The sequence below is a fragment of the Trachemys scripta genome, chromosome 4, assembly GCF_013100865.1.
Source record: "Trachemys scripta elegans isolate TJP31775 chromosome 4, CAS_Tse_1.0, whole genome shotgun sequence".
NCBI lineage: Eukaryota > Metazoa > Chordata > Testudines > Emydidae > Trachemys > Trachemys scripta.
This window is the reverse complement of record NC_048301.1, coordinates 86,636,670-86,654,261: the sequence shown is the minus strand read 5'-3', so window position 1 is coordinate 86,654,261 and position 17,592 is coordinate 86,636,670. Positions and strand designations below refer to the sequence as shown.

Genomic DNA, 17,592 nt, shown 5'->3' with positions numbered 1-17,592 from the left:
TTTGGTTGGGGATGGACAGTCCATTTCCAAACACTGAGACCCTGAAGGAGTCATCTCTGGTCTACTCCCAAGATTCCCTACTTGATGTTGGTGAGAAGGTATGCCCTGCTAATAAGGATGATGAATAGATTAGTCCAGGGGTGGTGCTGATAAATGATATTGGTGGTGGAAGCATGCACTGGTGCTGATGAAGATCTCAGTACCAAAGACATTGCCACAGAGGATACTAGTTCCTCTGCTAGTAGATACCATGAGTGATTCTGTTGTTGGTGCCAATATAGGGACTGGAGTGGACAGTGTCAATGTTGGTGCTCGGCTTGCGTATTTTTATGCTGATCTTTAGCCACTATGATAGTGAGTGCTTAGTGGTCTCCTCCTTGGAGGGCTGGTATTTTGACGTCTCCTTATGGGAGGACACAGAGCAGTGCCTGGAGTCATGTCTATCTCTATTCTGGACTTCCTTGCCTCTGTGGGGAGGTGGTAAGGTCTTTGCCACCAAGACTGTAAGTGGCAGGGGTGACTTCAATTCCAAGCTTTTACTCAACATTAATTTCTTTTCGGTACCACTCTCCTTGTGTGCTGGCTGTTAGGGATACTTGCACAGGAAATCTTTCCCATTATCTGTTGAGAATTGGAGGTCGATCTCTTTTTCTTCTGGGTTTGATGTAACTCTCATGGATTTTCCCAAAAGGTGAAGCTTGAAGTGGGCATCTTTGGATTTCCAGATCCATGCTGAGAACAAATTGTACATAGAGCACTTGTTCAGAGTAAGCCAGTCTCCGAGGCAGACTAGACAGCAGTTCTGGACATTGGTGAGCAGGATTAGGTAATTGCAAAATGGACAAGACTTAAAGCCCCAAGCCTTTGAGTTCACCATTACGTGAGGACAAGGAACCAGGGTAATAAGAAAACAAAAGGAGAGTTTTGTTTGTTTTCATCATTTAAATGGAAAGGGATAAAGAAACTAATAAGAGGAATTAAATTTGATCAAAGGGTTTTTGTGTTGTTGCCATGGTGGGAGCATGAGGATGTGCATTGCACAAGCAAGGCCCAATAGACACTGCTAATCATGAGACACATTCACACCTACTTGGGATCCACTCGAACAAATACTCAAAGAAGAATTTGCACTTCCCCATCCTCAGATTCACCTTTTCTTCTTCTTTTAGAACTAGCAGCTGGGCCCTGTAGCTTAAATTAACCTCAGCTGAATCAATTCTCCAGATATTAATTCCCTGCTGGTTCTACTCTCTATTCTGCAGAGCTGATAGCTGTGCACAGAGTGCACTTTCTGTAAGAGATTCTTAAGAACTATAGAGGTAGCACATCCCACTGCAAGCACTCATCAAATCCACTTTCTCAGTGTTTTGCCAATTATGGTGACAAAGTACGTTTTTACTCTTTTTCACTCCTGTTAGGGCAACAAGGCCAACACAGCTATGGGAGATGGAGATGGATTCCATTCTGGCTTGTGCATCATCAGTAGAATTGTTAACTTGGTTTCAACTGAAGAATGTTTATGTTGGTGCTGCATAAGCCACAAAGAAAACAACTTGAGATTCAGTTGAGTTTGTAATGGTTGCCGTTAGAAAAACAAACAAACATCCTTTTACCTGTTAACTGAGTAGACTTGAGATGGAAGGCATTGAAAGGTGATAAATATAGAATCCTATTGTGCCATTTTCATAGTCACTCTTTTGAGTAGCATTGAGTTAGCATACTCTAACTATGTAATTATTATTATTATTTTATGTTAGCAGGCTTTTATCACCGTTTTGACTTCAGTCTCCCAGTATACAGTAAAGATAGCTATGACACAGAACAGGCTAAGAAAAGAAAACTTCTGAATGGCAGTTCTTTACAAAACAGACTGATTTATAATAAGCAAGTTACTGATCAGGGCAGAATAATATTTCAAAAAACTGGACTGTATTACAAAGCATATCTTCAAACATCCATTTATATTGGATTATTGCTGAGAGGTACTAATTGGTCTATTTTAGAAACTAGACTAATTTACATTCATAAAATAGTGAAAAAAGTTGCATGCTTTAGAAACTTGATACATTATAATGCTTCTGGACTAAAAACAATATGAAGACAATAGCAAATGAAGGACATTGTTAACATAGCTTGGTAATGTTTACAGTGCTTTTTCTTCTATTTTATCTGACTGTTCATGCTTCTTCTCATTTGTCTCTGCTGATTTTTTAGCTTCAGGTTTAATCCATGGAGGGCTGTGCAACTTCTGTTAACCAACACAAAGGGGAAAACAGAATCAATGTAAGTATTATAATATTATTTAATGTTACACAGCTGAATAGTGGGATGTTAAATAAAAAAGGTCATCTTTCTCATCAAGAAACAGAGGCCTTGATTTTGATCTCATTTTAAATCAATCCTGATTTAAATCAAGAGTTACTGAACTGAAGTCAGTGAATTTACACTTGCGTAAGTGATAGGAAAATCAAGCCAACAATCTGCGGTCATCATATTACATTGGAATACAAAGAATCAACACTGAATGCTTATAGTGCCATAAGAATAATGACAGGTTTCAGAGTAGCAGCCGTGTTAGTCTGTATCCGCAAAAAGAACAGGAGTACTTGTGGCACCTTAGAGACTAACAAATTTATTAGAGCATAAGCTTTCGTGGACTACAGCCCACTTCTTCGGATGCATATAGAATGGAACATGTATTGAGTTGGTAAGACAACTCCCACCTGTTTATGCTCTCTGTATGTGTGTATATACATCTCCTCAATATATGTTCCATTCTACATGCATCCGAAGAAGTGGGCTGTAGTCCACAAAAGCTTATGCTCTAATAAATTTGTTAGTCTCTAAGGTGCCACAAGTACTCCTGTTCTTTTTATAAGAATAATGTGCACACAGCTGTAGTTATTTTTGTTAGTCTTTGTACTGCTTTCAAAATAACTATAGTATGTCTGCTGAGTGCACAGATACATTATATGTATATGTATACATATACGTATAATGTGTGTGTGTCTCTCTCTATAGAATTAATCTACATTCCATGAAACCTGTAGCATCTTTCTCAAAATACCAAAATTTTCATTGTAGAAACAATTGTATGAAATCAATTGCTCACCTTTTATAGATTTATTATTTGAGGATACTGCTAGGAAGATTTCAAACAATAGAATATTCTTCAACTGCTTTCTCATTGTCTGGTTCAGAATTCTGGTCTCTGCCAGAAGAGTCCTAGCCACTTTGCTGACTCGGGTGAAAAAAAAATTGGTGCTCCCCCCACCCCCTAAGTGGCAGAGGGGGGAAAAACAGCTGGTCAATCAGTGGTAGAAAAAATGGCTGGAGAATAGAACAAAGCAAAACTACTGAGCTGCCCAGAGGTACAGCACTTCCCATTTCTGCTACAGAATATCTATGTAATTAAATTTTTATTGGACCTACAGGTGAAGGGGTCCTATGATACGATCTGCTGAAATTTTTCTTTGTATAACATGCTTAATTAAGCACAGTTTCACTAAATCATAGTTATACCCAAGGTTTGGAAATTGTTCTTCCTCCTCCCCCCAAAAAAGAAACCCTGAGTTTATAAGAATGGCCTAGCTGATTATTAGAACAGTCAAGTTCTTAAAGTATTGAAATAATTCCTAACAGAACTTTCCTAACAGAACTGTTTCTAACAGGTCCTAACATCTTATACCACCAACTTCAATCAAGTGGAGCAGAAGTCTCCATTGTGATTAATTAGGAACTACCTAGAAATCACTGACTTAGAATAAGCAGATACAGTTCAAGGAATTTTGCATTTGATAAAGACACTTTTATAAAAGGGCTCAATTACATGAAGACAGAAGTACCTGAAAGCTAGGATCTGTTTCTGCCATCTTGAGGTGAGGAGATGTTGAATTATTGCGCTTCCCCAAACAAGTCTTGCCAACCTGCAAATACAATCATTGAAACCATATCACCGTTACAAAATTTTTGGGGAAAAAAATCAGTGATTTTCTTCTTTCCTTCAGTAGATGGGATTGACACTTATGTAACCCTTTTTATGTTCAAAGCTCTTTACTAATATTATCCAGTTTATCCTCACAACAGCCCCGTGGGGCAGGTAGGTAAGTAATTACAATTCCCGTATTACAGATGAGGAAATTGTGGCAGAGAATTTAAGTAGCTTGATGAATGCCACAGAGGAAGTTGGAGTAAAAACTGGAATGAAGATTCAGGACTTCTCGATTTCCATTCCATTACCTAAACCACTGGGCCATCCCTGTGTCATCAGTACGGCAATGGAAACGATCAACAGATTGCGTGGGAGCAGGGCATCTGTCTCTCTAAGTACAGAAAGTGCATTACATTGAGCTCTTTAGATGAACATGAGGTGAGAGGGAGAAATCAGCAAAGTTTCTGGAAAGGAAAGCTGTGCCTTTGTGATTAAAATCCTTTGAGCATGTCAATAGAATAGTGAATAAAACAGCATTGGTTGATATCATTTATTTGAAGTTCTTAAATACTTTCTTACTAAAAGGTAACAACGTAGCCATAGACTGAGAGGTAAAGTTCAGGTTAGTCATGTCTAGGGAAAACCTTGAGAAAGACCTAACAAAGCTAGGTGAATGGGAAGCATGATGACAAATGAAATTTACTAAAGGGGCATAAAAACAAACAACAACTAACAAATTAAATATTAGGTTGTGTAAAGAAAATAGTAGAAAATAACACTAAATAATTATTAGACCATTTTAAAAATTGATGGTGTACTGTCACCTAAAAGCTGAAATATTCTGGTCATTTGTCTCAGAAAAGATACAACAGAAATAGAAAGGATCCAGAGATGGGTGACAAAAGTTAGTAGAGACATGGAAAAGCTTTTAAATTGGAAAAGATTAACTGAAAAGAAAGGAATGGTTTAGAGCAAAGACAAGTAATAGGGGCATGGTTAGGATTAATAATTGTTTTTTATAAGGGACCAATCCTTTATGCTTCATCTCACAAGCCAGCCATTAACTGATGTGGTTCTGGGGATAGGAAGAAATTTCCCCTATGGGCATGATATTCCATATTTGTCCAGTAGCAGGTTTCTTGCTCCTTTCTCTGTAGCATCTGGTACTGGTCACTACTAGAGACAGGATACTGGACTGGGTGGGCGACTGTTCTGAACCAGTAGAGCAATGCCTACATTCCTTTAGTGTTTGACCACACTAAATATTGACATTCTGTCACAATGAAGACTTCCATATTACTAACCAACAAATAACTATGAATTCAACCAGCAAAGATGAACTATAGCCTGCATTTTAAACAAGAAATACTGATAAGAACACATCATACCATTGCACTGTATACCCTGACTGGTTACCAATTTGAAACCAGTCCTGTTTCTAATAGTTAAGGCCCTTGGCAGGCCAAGTCCTGGCTATTTTAGAGACTGCCTTCCCATTCATGACTTGAAAAACAGGCAAACACTTCTAGGAAAATGTAGCAAATGAAACCTAAGACAAAGCCTGTGAGACTCAGAGATAAAATATTTTGGTCAAAGGAACTTATTTTTTAAATGAGCAGTTTGAACAAGACCCACTTTGGCCACTTTTAGAATATGCTGCAAGATTCACCCCACCCGTTTCCTAAAACTCTTCCACTATAAAAACAAACACAACAGGAACAAAGGAAACCAACAAAGCCAACCAACCAGAGTTTTCTAGTGTCTAAGAACAAACAGCCGAATCTTTTGTGGATGCCATTGAGAGAGTTCATCATGCAGATCAAAATTGACTTGTTTCAGTGCTTACACATTGTGGCAATGGGTTCTATAGCAAAGCCTGAGAGAAATTACAAAAGAGTTGAAAAGCTACCTACTGTAATATGAGATGGTTGGAAACTGGAATAAGCATTTAAATAACAAAAAAGGGGTTGGGGGGCTGGCAAATGGCTAGGTTCTTTACAGACACATTCAGTGTGGTATTCCTCTGATTTTTTGATCCTAAATACCATGGACATGAGCATTCTAGAAAATGCATAGACAGACAAAGGGCCAAACTTTCACTCCCAGTCCAGCAGTTGTAGCCCAGAACAGCAGGTGTAGACCCACTCCAGAGCTCCATGGCCCAACCGGCTCTGTCCCTGCAGAGCACTACTGGAAACCAGTGAGAAGAGGCATGCAGGTAGTCACTGAGGAGCTTTCCAGTCCTGTCTCCCAGAAGCAGACTCCAAGATTCCACCCTTCTCCGCCCACCTATAGGCCTCATCCAAAGCCCAGTGAAACGGAATGACTCCCATTGATTTCAGTAGGCTTGGGATCAGTCCTATCGTAGTACAGGCATCATGACTGACATCAGGGGAAGCAGTGCCTCCTGGGATATCCCTGTTTCTCCCCACCAAGAGAGACCCAATACATTGAAGGGGTTCCTCTAGACACTTTCCCCTCAAAAAGCACCAGAGCCTGACAGCTCTAAACAGCTTTGTTAGCTAGCAATGAGGTCTACAGGTGTAACTGGTACAATTTGATAAACCAATCACTTATCACTTTGTTTAATTATAATCTAATCTTCAGTTGCCTCATGAGCACTAGTTTTGAAGACAGTAAACTATCTGGAGAGCCAGATTCTCAGCTGGTGTAAATCAGCATACCGTAGCGATGCCAATTTATTCCAGATGATGATTTCCCTTTCAAGCTCGGAAAAGGGAGTAACCTGCTGTTTTGATCTAGAACTGAAATAGATAGGAGAAACTCATCATGATTTCATATCAGAATACTTGTTAAATGGCCCGTAATTCTAAAATGAATTTTATTCAAATTTTGGGTAAGATTTTCTTTTTTGCTTTCAAGTAAATATGGCAATTTTCAAGACAAACCAATGTTCTTAGGTATCAGAAAGGTAAAAATAGGGCTTAAAATGAAACCTTTTTGAACGTTTTTTCTTCATAGTGCCAAAACCCAATAAAACATAGTATAATGTGTTTGTATAACTCTGTTAATATAGGATAGATGCACTGGAGACATGAATAACTTACACCACCATATTGCTATAAAATACCTTGAGTCATGGCATAGCTGCCATTATTTCCACTGGAGTTGCAATGCAATTTACTGTGTTTTTTATTGCAATGCACCACACCATATATCATGGTAACTTAGTGAATTAATAAGGCAAGCCTCCAACATTTTATAGGTGGCTTTTTTTAATTACCTGCTGTATGATATACCAAATTTATTTAACAAATGCTAAACACATTTTTTTAACTTACAAAGACTGAACATGAGATTATGGGCTTTAGAATATTTTATTGGATATTATGCATTCATTTTTCAGCAGTTTTATATATCAGAAAATTACTTCTCAGGAACCTTAACAATAAAGTATATATATATATATAAACAAACATATTAACTCACAAAGACTTTGATACAAATAGCTTTGGGAAAATAAGAAGGTGTGGGGAGGATAAAGAATGTAGAGATCTACTCCTCTATGGATGCATGGCCAAAACTCCTCTATGGGTGAAGCAGTAATCTGTCTTTGTGAATGCACATGAAAGGAGAGGGATGTGTGCTAGGAGACTTCCTCACCCCCAACACACACCCTTCTCTATTAAGCTAATAGAATGGTGGACCAAAATATTAGTCCCTGTGAGCAAAGACTCATCAGTCCTTTCTGTGCCAATGAGTAAATCATCCAGAAAGAGGTGGGTAGGAGGTAAAGTCATATTCCCTTGCACATGTGCAAGCACATATCCCATACCCCATTCTGCCATCCCCTTCTCCCCCATAGAGAAACAATCTTCACCTCATAATTTGCACACAGAACCACCATTGCCCATGAGCAGATGAATGAAAACACAGTTTGCAAGAATGTTAGTGGAAATGCAAATATAGACAGATGAAAACACAGCCAAATGTAAGGGGTAGAAGTGGGATGCGTTCAAGGCAGTGAGAACTAAAAAGTTATAACCCACAATCTCTCAGTTAATCCAGTGCAACTCAGTTGTTTTCAGTGTACCAGTCTAAAGCTATAGCTAGACTAAGAGCTAAGGGTGTGATTCCCTTGCTTGTGTACACATACCCACGATAGCTCAGTGAATGCTTAGTGAGAGCTAGCACACGTGTACATGAGCACACCCCCAGTTTGTAGTGTAGACATAGCCTAACTGAGGGCAGGATTTGAACTAAAATTGTGCCAAAAGAACAACATTAGTCTTTCAGTTCTAACCCAATGCACAGCGTCTCCATTTGACAAATAAATCTTAACAGGAATCTCTCTCTTGCTCTTTTGCAAATCTGTGAAGGCTTAGCAGTGGTATTGAATGAAGCCATTCCAGGATGGATGGAGGTGTTTCATGTTCATATTCCCCAAGTCTACTGGGGTCAATGCTCAATTTCAAATGTAAGCTGGTATGAGGGAAATGAGATGGTGCAGGAGCTGTTTTGCCAGCTCTACACCATTGCAGGATCCATATATACTAGTGTGGTCCTCCCTACACAGGATCTGGGCCTATAACTCAGTCTTACTACACCTCGTGATGATTTTGAGCTTGATAAATATATTTTAAAAGTCCATTTATTTCCAGGAAGGACTTTCTGGGATTCATAGCATACGTTTGTCCTCTCCCTCAACCCAATCAGAGAAGTTCAACAAGGTTATTAGGCTTATATCTGCAAAGAAAAGAAACTCTGCAACACTAAGGGAAAAATTAAGGCAACTCCTTTAGAAGATCACTTCACCTCCCTTAGTTAATATCCATTTCAGAGCCCAACAAGCTCAGCTTATGCTTTAAGGGCCAATGTAAAACAAACAAACAAACAAACAAACAAACAACCCAGAGCTATATTCTTCATATTTTTCTTATTGTTTGTGACAGATGAATAAAGAATGTGGATGTAAGAGCAGCATAGATGAAAGAGATGGATGAGATTACACACTTGGGAAACTATATTGGTAAGCAAGGAAGATATGATTCAGCAGAGATGCATTGGTCTAGTTACAAATATTTGATGAACCATGGAGGCTTTTCTATGAAAGAGAGAAATTATGGGATATTAAGAGACTCTTCAAGGCTAGTCAGTGTGACTAAAAATTGTGATTTAATTTTAAGGCTATGAAAAAATAATGATGCTTGTGTCCCACTTTCCCAACATCTCCTTTTATTCTTGATATTTATTACTGATCACTATAGTTAAGACTACAAAGTCTTCCTGATGGTAAAAAGGATCACAGAATTCTGAAATTTTAAGTCCATGGTTTCAGCCAATCTGTAACCATTGGCAGTTAGCAGGAGACTGCTCTGTGGCAGGTTACCCTGTAAGAGCTCACAAAAAGATTTCTTGACCTTCCTTTCAAACATCTGTTACTGGCCACCATCAGAGATAGGATGCTGGACTAGATGAACCACTGCTCTGATCCAGTAAGGTAACTCAAGTTCCAACTCCATATTATAGCATTATTGGTACAATGGGTATGTTACAAAAGAGAGGTGCTGCACTTCTAAGAGGTGCTACTTAAGACAAAAGTCCTGCCAGATACATATTTTACTTGTTTAATTGACTATTCTCAATATGCTGCAATGTGTGATGTTTTGGGATTTGGTTTATTATTTATTATATCATTTTTTGATAAAATGCAGACTTCATCAGCTTGGAAAACCTTTTGATCATCTCATTGATAAAGGTATATATTAGCCTGATCTAGTCACATATTTTAGGCAGGATTGTGGCTCTAACCCCCTGCTTGCATTGGAAGTGAAGGTAGTGATTAAGAGGAACTGTGGTCTGGTGGCTGTCCTTACTGTAACCCTTTTGGAAAAATGCAGCATGCCTCCCCCACTCCATCACAGCTCTTCTTGCTTCGGTTCCTGGCCTCACATTTACCTACCCCCATTGAGAAGTCTAGCTCTGCAGCTAACACCTAATTCCCTGGTTCCTGACCCCAGGGAGTGCATTCAAAGGAGGTGTGCCTGCCCCTGTATAGAGGTGGGTGGGGAAAGGCCAGGCAAAATCTAGAATAGGTGTGGCCTTGACAGAGTCTCTCCCTTCCTGTCACTGTCCAGTTATTAACAAAATAGTTAGCTCTCACTACACTCCTTTGAGTTGGATAGGTAAGTGTCACTAACCACACATTGGAGAACAGGAAACGGAGACAGAAAGAAGCAGAGTCTGGATTATAACTCAAGCCCCTCCTATCTTTTGCTCATTCCTCTAATCTACACAGCCTTTTGGTTGTGCAGGTGCAATTTTGTTACTCCTCCTCAAATTTAAACTGTAATGGAAGACACGTCAGAGGTGATATCTCGCTCTCTTTCCTGCACATATCCTTCCTCTATTTGATAGGTGTTGAGCTACTCAACCTACAGATACTTTACTAATGAGTGAACTTTACAGATTAACTGTGGGCAAATTCTGAACACCTTTACCCCACTGATAATCTGTTAAACTCTTGTTGACTTTAAAGTCTTTCTACTATAGTAATTTTTCTAATCCAGAACCTAATGATTACAGACAATTTATTAACTGACTTGCATATGTTGTCCATTGATTTGGAGGCATTATGAAGGCCCCAATCCTTCAGGTCCTGTATGTGCAGAGCTCTCATTGAAATCAATGAAAGCTGCATATGCAGACTGCTGCCCACTGTCTGATCCCAAGATGAAAACTTCATGGAAAAAATGATCAATCAAGTTCATTTATTTGCAGCCTATGCTAACCTTATTTCTATTGGTTTATTTTTCTATACTTTTCTGTTTCAATTTTATATTTTCCCACAACATCTCATTAAAATTTAGTCTTGACAAGAATTAAAATTTTTATGACTGTGTGTGAATTTGGTTCTCTGCAAAAAAAGGGGTTATTATTATTTTTTCCTTCTAAACAACAGAACAGTGCTTCCATGGGATGAATTTATTGGTGAGAAGGGCTCATTTCACATTTTCCATGTGGAGATTAAGAAAAATATTAATGACCTCTTTATTTTTATTTGTAAAATAAAGTATCCCATGGTGCAATGCCTCTCACGCCTAAAGCAATTCATTTTTATACACGCTAAAGCACAAAGAATTTGGAATAGTAAATATTAAAGCAGATAGACAATCAAGGCATGGTATAAGACAAAGTATTTATCCATCTTGATCAATTTAGTATGCAGTTTGATCAACAAAGTATGAGTATGTGAGAATTCAGCTGATGAAATATGCAGCTTGATCAGTAAAGTAAGCAAAAATTTAACACCTATAGTATTCAGCTTACCCCATGAATTATACAGCAGAACTAGGGAAATGCACTGCTGGCTGTGTAAATTATGAAAGTGGATCAGTCCAGTATGCATCCTCAGTAATTTTTTTAATAGAATAGTAACATTAGGCATGCCTCTTGACTATTAAATTATTCAATTTGATCTACAAACTATGCAACAACATGACTATGAAGGTATTCAGTTAAATCAGTGAAGCAAGACTCTTAAAAAGAAAACTACATACTGTGTAGATCAACTAATCATTCAACTTGCTTATTAAGGTGCATTTTTAGCATGCTAGCTAGAGCAGAGCTCATGCATCTGTCTATTCAGGCTGCAAGGCATGTTCCTAGCTGCAATGTAGACAAGTCCTTAGTGTTAAAGCTCCATAGAGTGTCAATGGAGTTAAGCTGGTGTAAAACTGATATCTACGAGATCAGAGTTTGATCCGGAATCTCCTGGTTTCACATTGCAGAGGTAGAATATATTTGGGGTTTGGGTGGGTTTACAATCCCCGGATTTTTCTTGTGTTATTGGTTCAAATGATCTTAAACTTTCAAAGAGGAAGTAGATAAAATCTGCTAAATTTCACCTGGTTTAATGCCAAAACTCTCTGAAAGGAGAAATTTAAATGATTTCAAGTCAAAATTATAAAGGGCCCAGGTTTGCTCAAAAGTTCATTATCCCTTCCAAACTTTTCAATTATCTCGGTTTGGCATTTGAATTTGTATCAAACACCAGTCAATCAAGTTTTGCGTGTTTTCGTGTTGTTTATAAATATTTCACATTGATCTAATGATTAAAATGATAAATTCTGCTCTCAGACTGGACTTACACCAGACCAACTGAGAGAATTTAGACTATAACAAGTTCTCAAACATTAAACACATATTGTCATGCTCCTTTCTCCCTAGTTCTAGGTTCTGAGATTTCTTCCCTTCTCTAGTTCTGATGCTGCATATTGAGAAGAATGTTCTTTTGTCAGTTTCCCTGATTTCTAAAGTAACTTATCCCCTCAAAGATGCAAGGCCAAAGACTTAACTGAAGGCAGTGAAGTTGCATCTGCTTATCTGCTTACATCCATGGCTGAACTTGACTTGTTAACTGTTAGTCTTTTTTTTTCCTCATGATAATCCGCTAACCTACACAGATGGCTCATGTTTATATAAACTTTATTGTTGTATCTTGTTTTAAAATACACATGAGCTATTAAAATATGGCATAACTATGGTAAGGTGCAGAATAGATTTTTTCCTTTGAGAACTGTCCTGTATCATTAGCCAAATTACTTCTATGTTTAGTACAAGGACACACAAACATCTCTCATCAACTATTATAATGATCTACTTAAATATCTGGAGAGCCTCCAAACAGCTTATTAAAGAAGATGTCGTGCTAAATATATGTAATATATTTGAGTGTGTGTTTCCATTGGTTCTTGATTAAGGTATTCCCTACAGTTTTTCACACTTTAGCACTCTTGTTTTAGGCATTCAGTGTACTGGCTTAATAGTTAAAACCAAATTGTTTTAACCCTTCATGACCTTTATAGTCTTTTTTTAGGCAGCATGGGACAATTGAAGTCAGATTCAGAATTGAGCCAGCCTGAAATGAAATTTGTGACAGTAACAATTTTATTTTTCTCTTGTTACCACACTGGCAAAGGGGGGTGGAGGATAGTACAGTGATCAAAGCTTTGCTGTTAAGAATGATGCAAAATTATTAAGCTAAATACCATGGTTGCTTAGAAACATGTGTATATTTTGGTCCAATGCTCAATGTCCTTTGCCACTGAATGATTAATGAATTTGTTATATTTGTTTACTGCAGGAACATGAAGGCAGTAAATAAAATCTGTACTACTTTTGTTTTTCAGAAAAGGCTGAGCAAGGGCAAACACAGAGAGCTAGAAATCCAACACAAGATGAATATCAGTTGTTTAAATAAAGCAACTTTTTATAAATTGCTTGATGTTATTTCTGACTCCCTGCAATAGGTGATTCTAAATGTTGTGTCATATGCATCAGGATTCTCTGGACTGAAGAAGGTAGTGAATGACCTTTGGATGGTGCTTTTTCTTTTTTTGGGGAGGAGGGGTGTGAAAGTTACACATTGATAATATTCTTCATAATATTGTAACAGAAGGAGTCTAATTTCTGCTTGAGACATTGTTCAGTCCAGGATTCTACACTAGAAGGGCTTGCTATGCACTATAAGTAAAAATACATGAGGTGAAATCCTGATTCCCTTGAAGCCAACAGAAAAATATATCATTGACTTCAACTGAGCCAGGATTTCACTGATAATCTCCTAGCTGTCTGACCACTGGAAAACATCCTCTTGAATTTAATTGACAAGATTCTTCTTATTAAAGTGTTTTATAAATGCCAGGGATGAGTAAAAGAAAATTGGTATTGGTATTGGAGGCAAACAGAGGTCCTGACTCAGGCAAAATGTCACTGATTTAAATAAACCAAGACATTAATATTGCAAGATGATCTAACTACTTGTAGCCATTGAATGTCCCATGGGAGGGGAGGGGAGGTAGCTCTTTTTTCCCAGCCTGTCCAATTTCCAAATGAATTAATTTCATTCTGCTTATCTAGATCCAACCTATATATAAAATTGTATATGTATTCACTTTAGAAATTACATACATTAATATGAACACATAAGCCATAAACAAAAACTGCAGCAGGAGTAGCAAATTAAAAATAATCAAAGTATTTGGCCATAAAGAGTGCAGGGGGGGATATCTGATATATTTGACAAGCCCTTTACTTTCTCTGTCTTTTCTTTAGAAGTCTAAAATACCACATGTTCTTCTATGGTAGTCAGTCATTAGAAGAATAATCCTTCTACAAAATTATCTGATAAACAAGATTCAGTTTAACAATTAAGGGATTTTTCCACCACTCTGAGAAAAGAGTTGCTGAAGGTTTCTTAGCAACATCTTGATTCTGACCATGTTCATTAAGTTCCGGTTTTTAAACTCAGTTTTAACCCTTATATTATTTTTTTAAAATAAATGACAGATCATAACTTGTCATGCATTTTCTACCACCTTAATTGTACTTTGGTCACTAGAACATAATATTTTTAAAAATCTGACCATCTTCAAACATTTCCTATTTAAAAAATAACAACAAAGAAACATAGAAATAAAGTAAAACCAACATGCAAACAAACATGTGGGAAAAAAAGGTACCGTTCTTCTTCCCAAACTTGGAATTTACTCAAAATGACACAGCTCAGAAGTGCAGACAAGAGCATTGTCCTATCGACAAGAGGAAATACCCAACTTTCCAACAGGTGCAGTATTTGCTTCTAGTTCTGAAAAGTCCTGAGATATCACTCCTTAAAATAACATTTTGGAAACATTTTTTTAAAGAAGGGGGGCAGGATTTCAAGTCTTTTTTCAGGTTTCTAAAAATATCAAATTATAGTTTCTCTCCCTCCTGTGAAGCTGGACTTCAAGACAATTGAGGCACTGCTTTCCCTGGGGGACTGTACTTTGATGCAGTAGGTCAGCTTGTGTGTCCCTATGACCTTGAGAGCTATGTTGGCAAGAGTTTTAATGCCTGCTAGGGCCACCCAAACTGGACAGACCAAAGGGTGGAAGCAGATAAAAAGCAGTCTACTGGCCCTCCAGATTGGGAGGAAATACAAATAAGGCAAAGGGGAGAAACCTCTAATGAATACGCATTAGGCATAGTGGTGTCAGCATAACACATTATAAAGTTGTATCCCAGTCTGATGTGCTTTGGAAGGGAGAGATATGGCCCTTGGGAGATGATGACCACTGGTGATGGTTGTGATGGTGAGGTGGAAGAAGATAACTAACACTTCAGGTTGTTTTTCAAGGGATGGTGTACGTACAAGGATGCTCAACTCATTCTGCCTTGCTGGGTTGGAGTGTTTATGAAGTTACTACCTGCATTAATAAAACTATTATAAGTTTAGTGTGATTTCCTAAGTGTGAGTGTTGCAACCATGCCCATCAGGACTCCCAACTGAGCAATAATTCTGATACTACTGGGCCTGACCATGGGAAAAGAATCTATCAAATTGATGAGTGCTAATTGGGGAATCTATATCAGTAATATGATCAATATATAATCAATAGATCAGGCAACAATAAAACCATGAAATAAAGCTTTTACACCTACCTGCATCATCATCATAACATGCATTCAGTTCCAGCCCACTTTTTATCATTTTTGTAATGTATCCTTTATAACATCTATTCTATACATTTAATTTCTTTTTTTTATTACTGATAAGCCAAAAACTCATTGACTTGATTTACTTGACTGATGGATCCATCACATTTTACCCTTATTTTTATTTTTTTTGTTATCCGGAAATATACTGGTTCTCACAGAGCCAGGCTGTGACTTGTCCTGAGCACACATGCAGGGGGTTTACTCCCTGGCACTGGCTACACATACTAGGGGCAGGGCCGGATTAACACTCCTGTGGGCCCGGGGCTATTAGATTTTGTGTATGCAAGTCTTTTTCCTAATTTAAAACAAAATTATCGCAATTATGGCATTGAGGCTATTAACGCTATACTAAACTTGCCTTTTAATTAACATAAAGCCATTCTGTGGTTAGATTTCAGTCTTAAAACATGTAGACTATAGTTAAGTTAATTCAAAATAGCCTACTTCTTACCTTAGAAGAGCTATTAGTTTCTTTCTGGGAGGGAGTTTGGGTGCAGGAGGGGATTCTGACCTGGAGCAAGGGGCTGGGGTGCAGGAGAGGGTGCGGGGTCTAGGAGGGCGTTTGGGTGCAGAGGTTTGGGGTGCAGAAGGGGGTGCGAGGTGGAGGCTCTGGCTGGGATGAACTTACCACAGGCGGCTCTCAGTGCAGCAGGGCTCAGGTAGGCTGCTTGCCTGCATGCTGTGGCCCCACAACGCTCCCAGAAGTGGCCGGCTTGCTGGCATGTCTCTGCGCACCCTTGAGGGGAGGAGGACAACGTCTCTATGCGCTGCCCATGCCCACAAATGCCGCCCCCGCAGCTCCCATTGGTCGGTTCAATGTAGCTGTGGGGATGGTGCTGGAGGCGGGAGCAGCGGGTGGCGACGCCTCCCCCCCGCCAGGGGCCGCAGAGACATACCAGAAACCGTCCGCTTCCAGGAGCAGTGTGGGGCCATGGCATGAAGGCAGCCTGCCTGAGTCCTGCTGCAATGTGGCCCCCCTTAGCCTGGGCCCTAGACTTCAGCCCCTAAAGCCCCTGCATTAATCCAGCCCTGACTAGGTGGTGGCACAGAAGGGAGCTTGTTGCAATTGAATATAGCTCTCTGCTTTGTTAGATCAGCTGACTTTCGGACTAAAGGGCAGTTCAAATTCATGCCTATATGCCTCCAAAAATTTTCATTTTTGAAAGTAAAATATTAACTGTATATTTATTTGTATTAGGACTGTAGATTCTAAACAGAGACATACTTAGGAAATACCATTTAATATTCAAAGACAAAATACCTTCCTTTCTTAGCTCATTCTACTTTTGGAGTCTGTGGTCATTCATGGTAGAATAAACTGGAAACAATATTTCCAACATTAGTTAATGTTGTGCTTTTCAGCTTGTTCAAACCTAAAATTGTTTTATCTAGGTTGCTTTTTAAAATCATCTACAATTTTGGGGGGGCAGATGGGAGGGAGCATATAATGACGTCCTTATATCATGACACAGCTACCACTGATTTCACTGAGAATTTAGCCTAATTAAGAACTGCATAGAGGTTAAGAGAGCTCTTCAGAAAATTGTTTCTCTCACCAAAAATTTCTATTAACATTGAAAAAAACAAACTTTAAGCCAAAACCTTTCAGCTGAAAACTAAAATCAAATTTGGAAATGCTTTGCAGTGTCAAATGGGAATTGTAGTTAAAATGCCTAATGCCCCTCTTCTCCAATGTGGGCCAGGATACCTGGCCAGATTGTATCTCCCATAAGAACATAAGAATGGCCATACTGGGTTAGACCAATGGTCCATTTAGCCCGGGATCCTGTTTTCCGACAGCGGCCAGTGCCAGGCACTTTGGAGGGAATGAACAGAACAGACAACCATTGAATTTTCCATCCATTGGCAGTGAGAGGCTAGGGATACCTAGAGCATAGGGTTGCATCCCTCACCATCTTGGCTAATAGCCATTGATGGACCTATCCTCCACGAATGTATCTAATTATTTTGAACCTTGTTTTGGCCTTCACAACATGCCCTGGCAATGAGTTCCACAGGTTGACTGTGCGGTGTGTGAAGAAATACTTCCTTTTGTATTAAACCTGCCTATTAATTTCTTTGGGTGACCATTGGATATTGTGTTATGAAAAGGGGTAAATGACACTTCCTTATTTACTTTCTCCAAACGATTCATCATT

At 38.7% G+C, this 17,592-nt stretch overlaps 1 protein-coding gene across 2 annotated transcripts in view; it reads right to left on the bottom strand.

Moving 5' to 3' along the window:
• Positions 1-1,857: 1,857 nt before the first annotated feature.
• LUZP2 (leucine zipper protein 2) overlaps positions 1,858-17,592 on the bottom strand; it is a 355,370-nt gene continuing 339,635 nt past the window's right edge. For both annotated transcript variants that reach the window (XM_034769830.1, XM_034769831.1), the window contains 2 exons: positions 3,846-3,926; positions 1,858-2,248 (listed from right to left, as the gene is read on the bottom strand). In XM_034769830.1, coding sequence (XP_034625721.1) covers positions 2,144-2,248; positions 3,846-3,926 — 186 coding nt within the window. In that variant the 3' untranslated portion in view covers positions 1,858-2,143. The remainder of the gene's footprint in view (positions 2,249-3,845; positions 3,927-17,592) is intronic.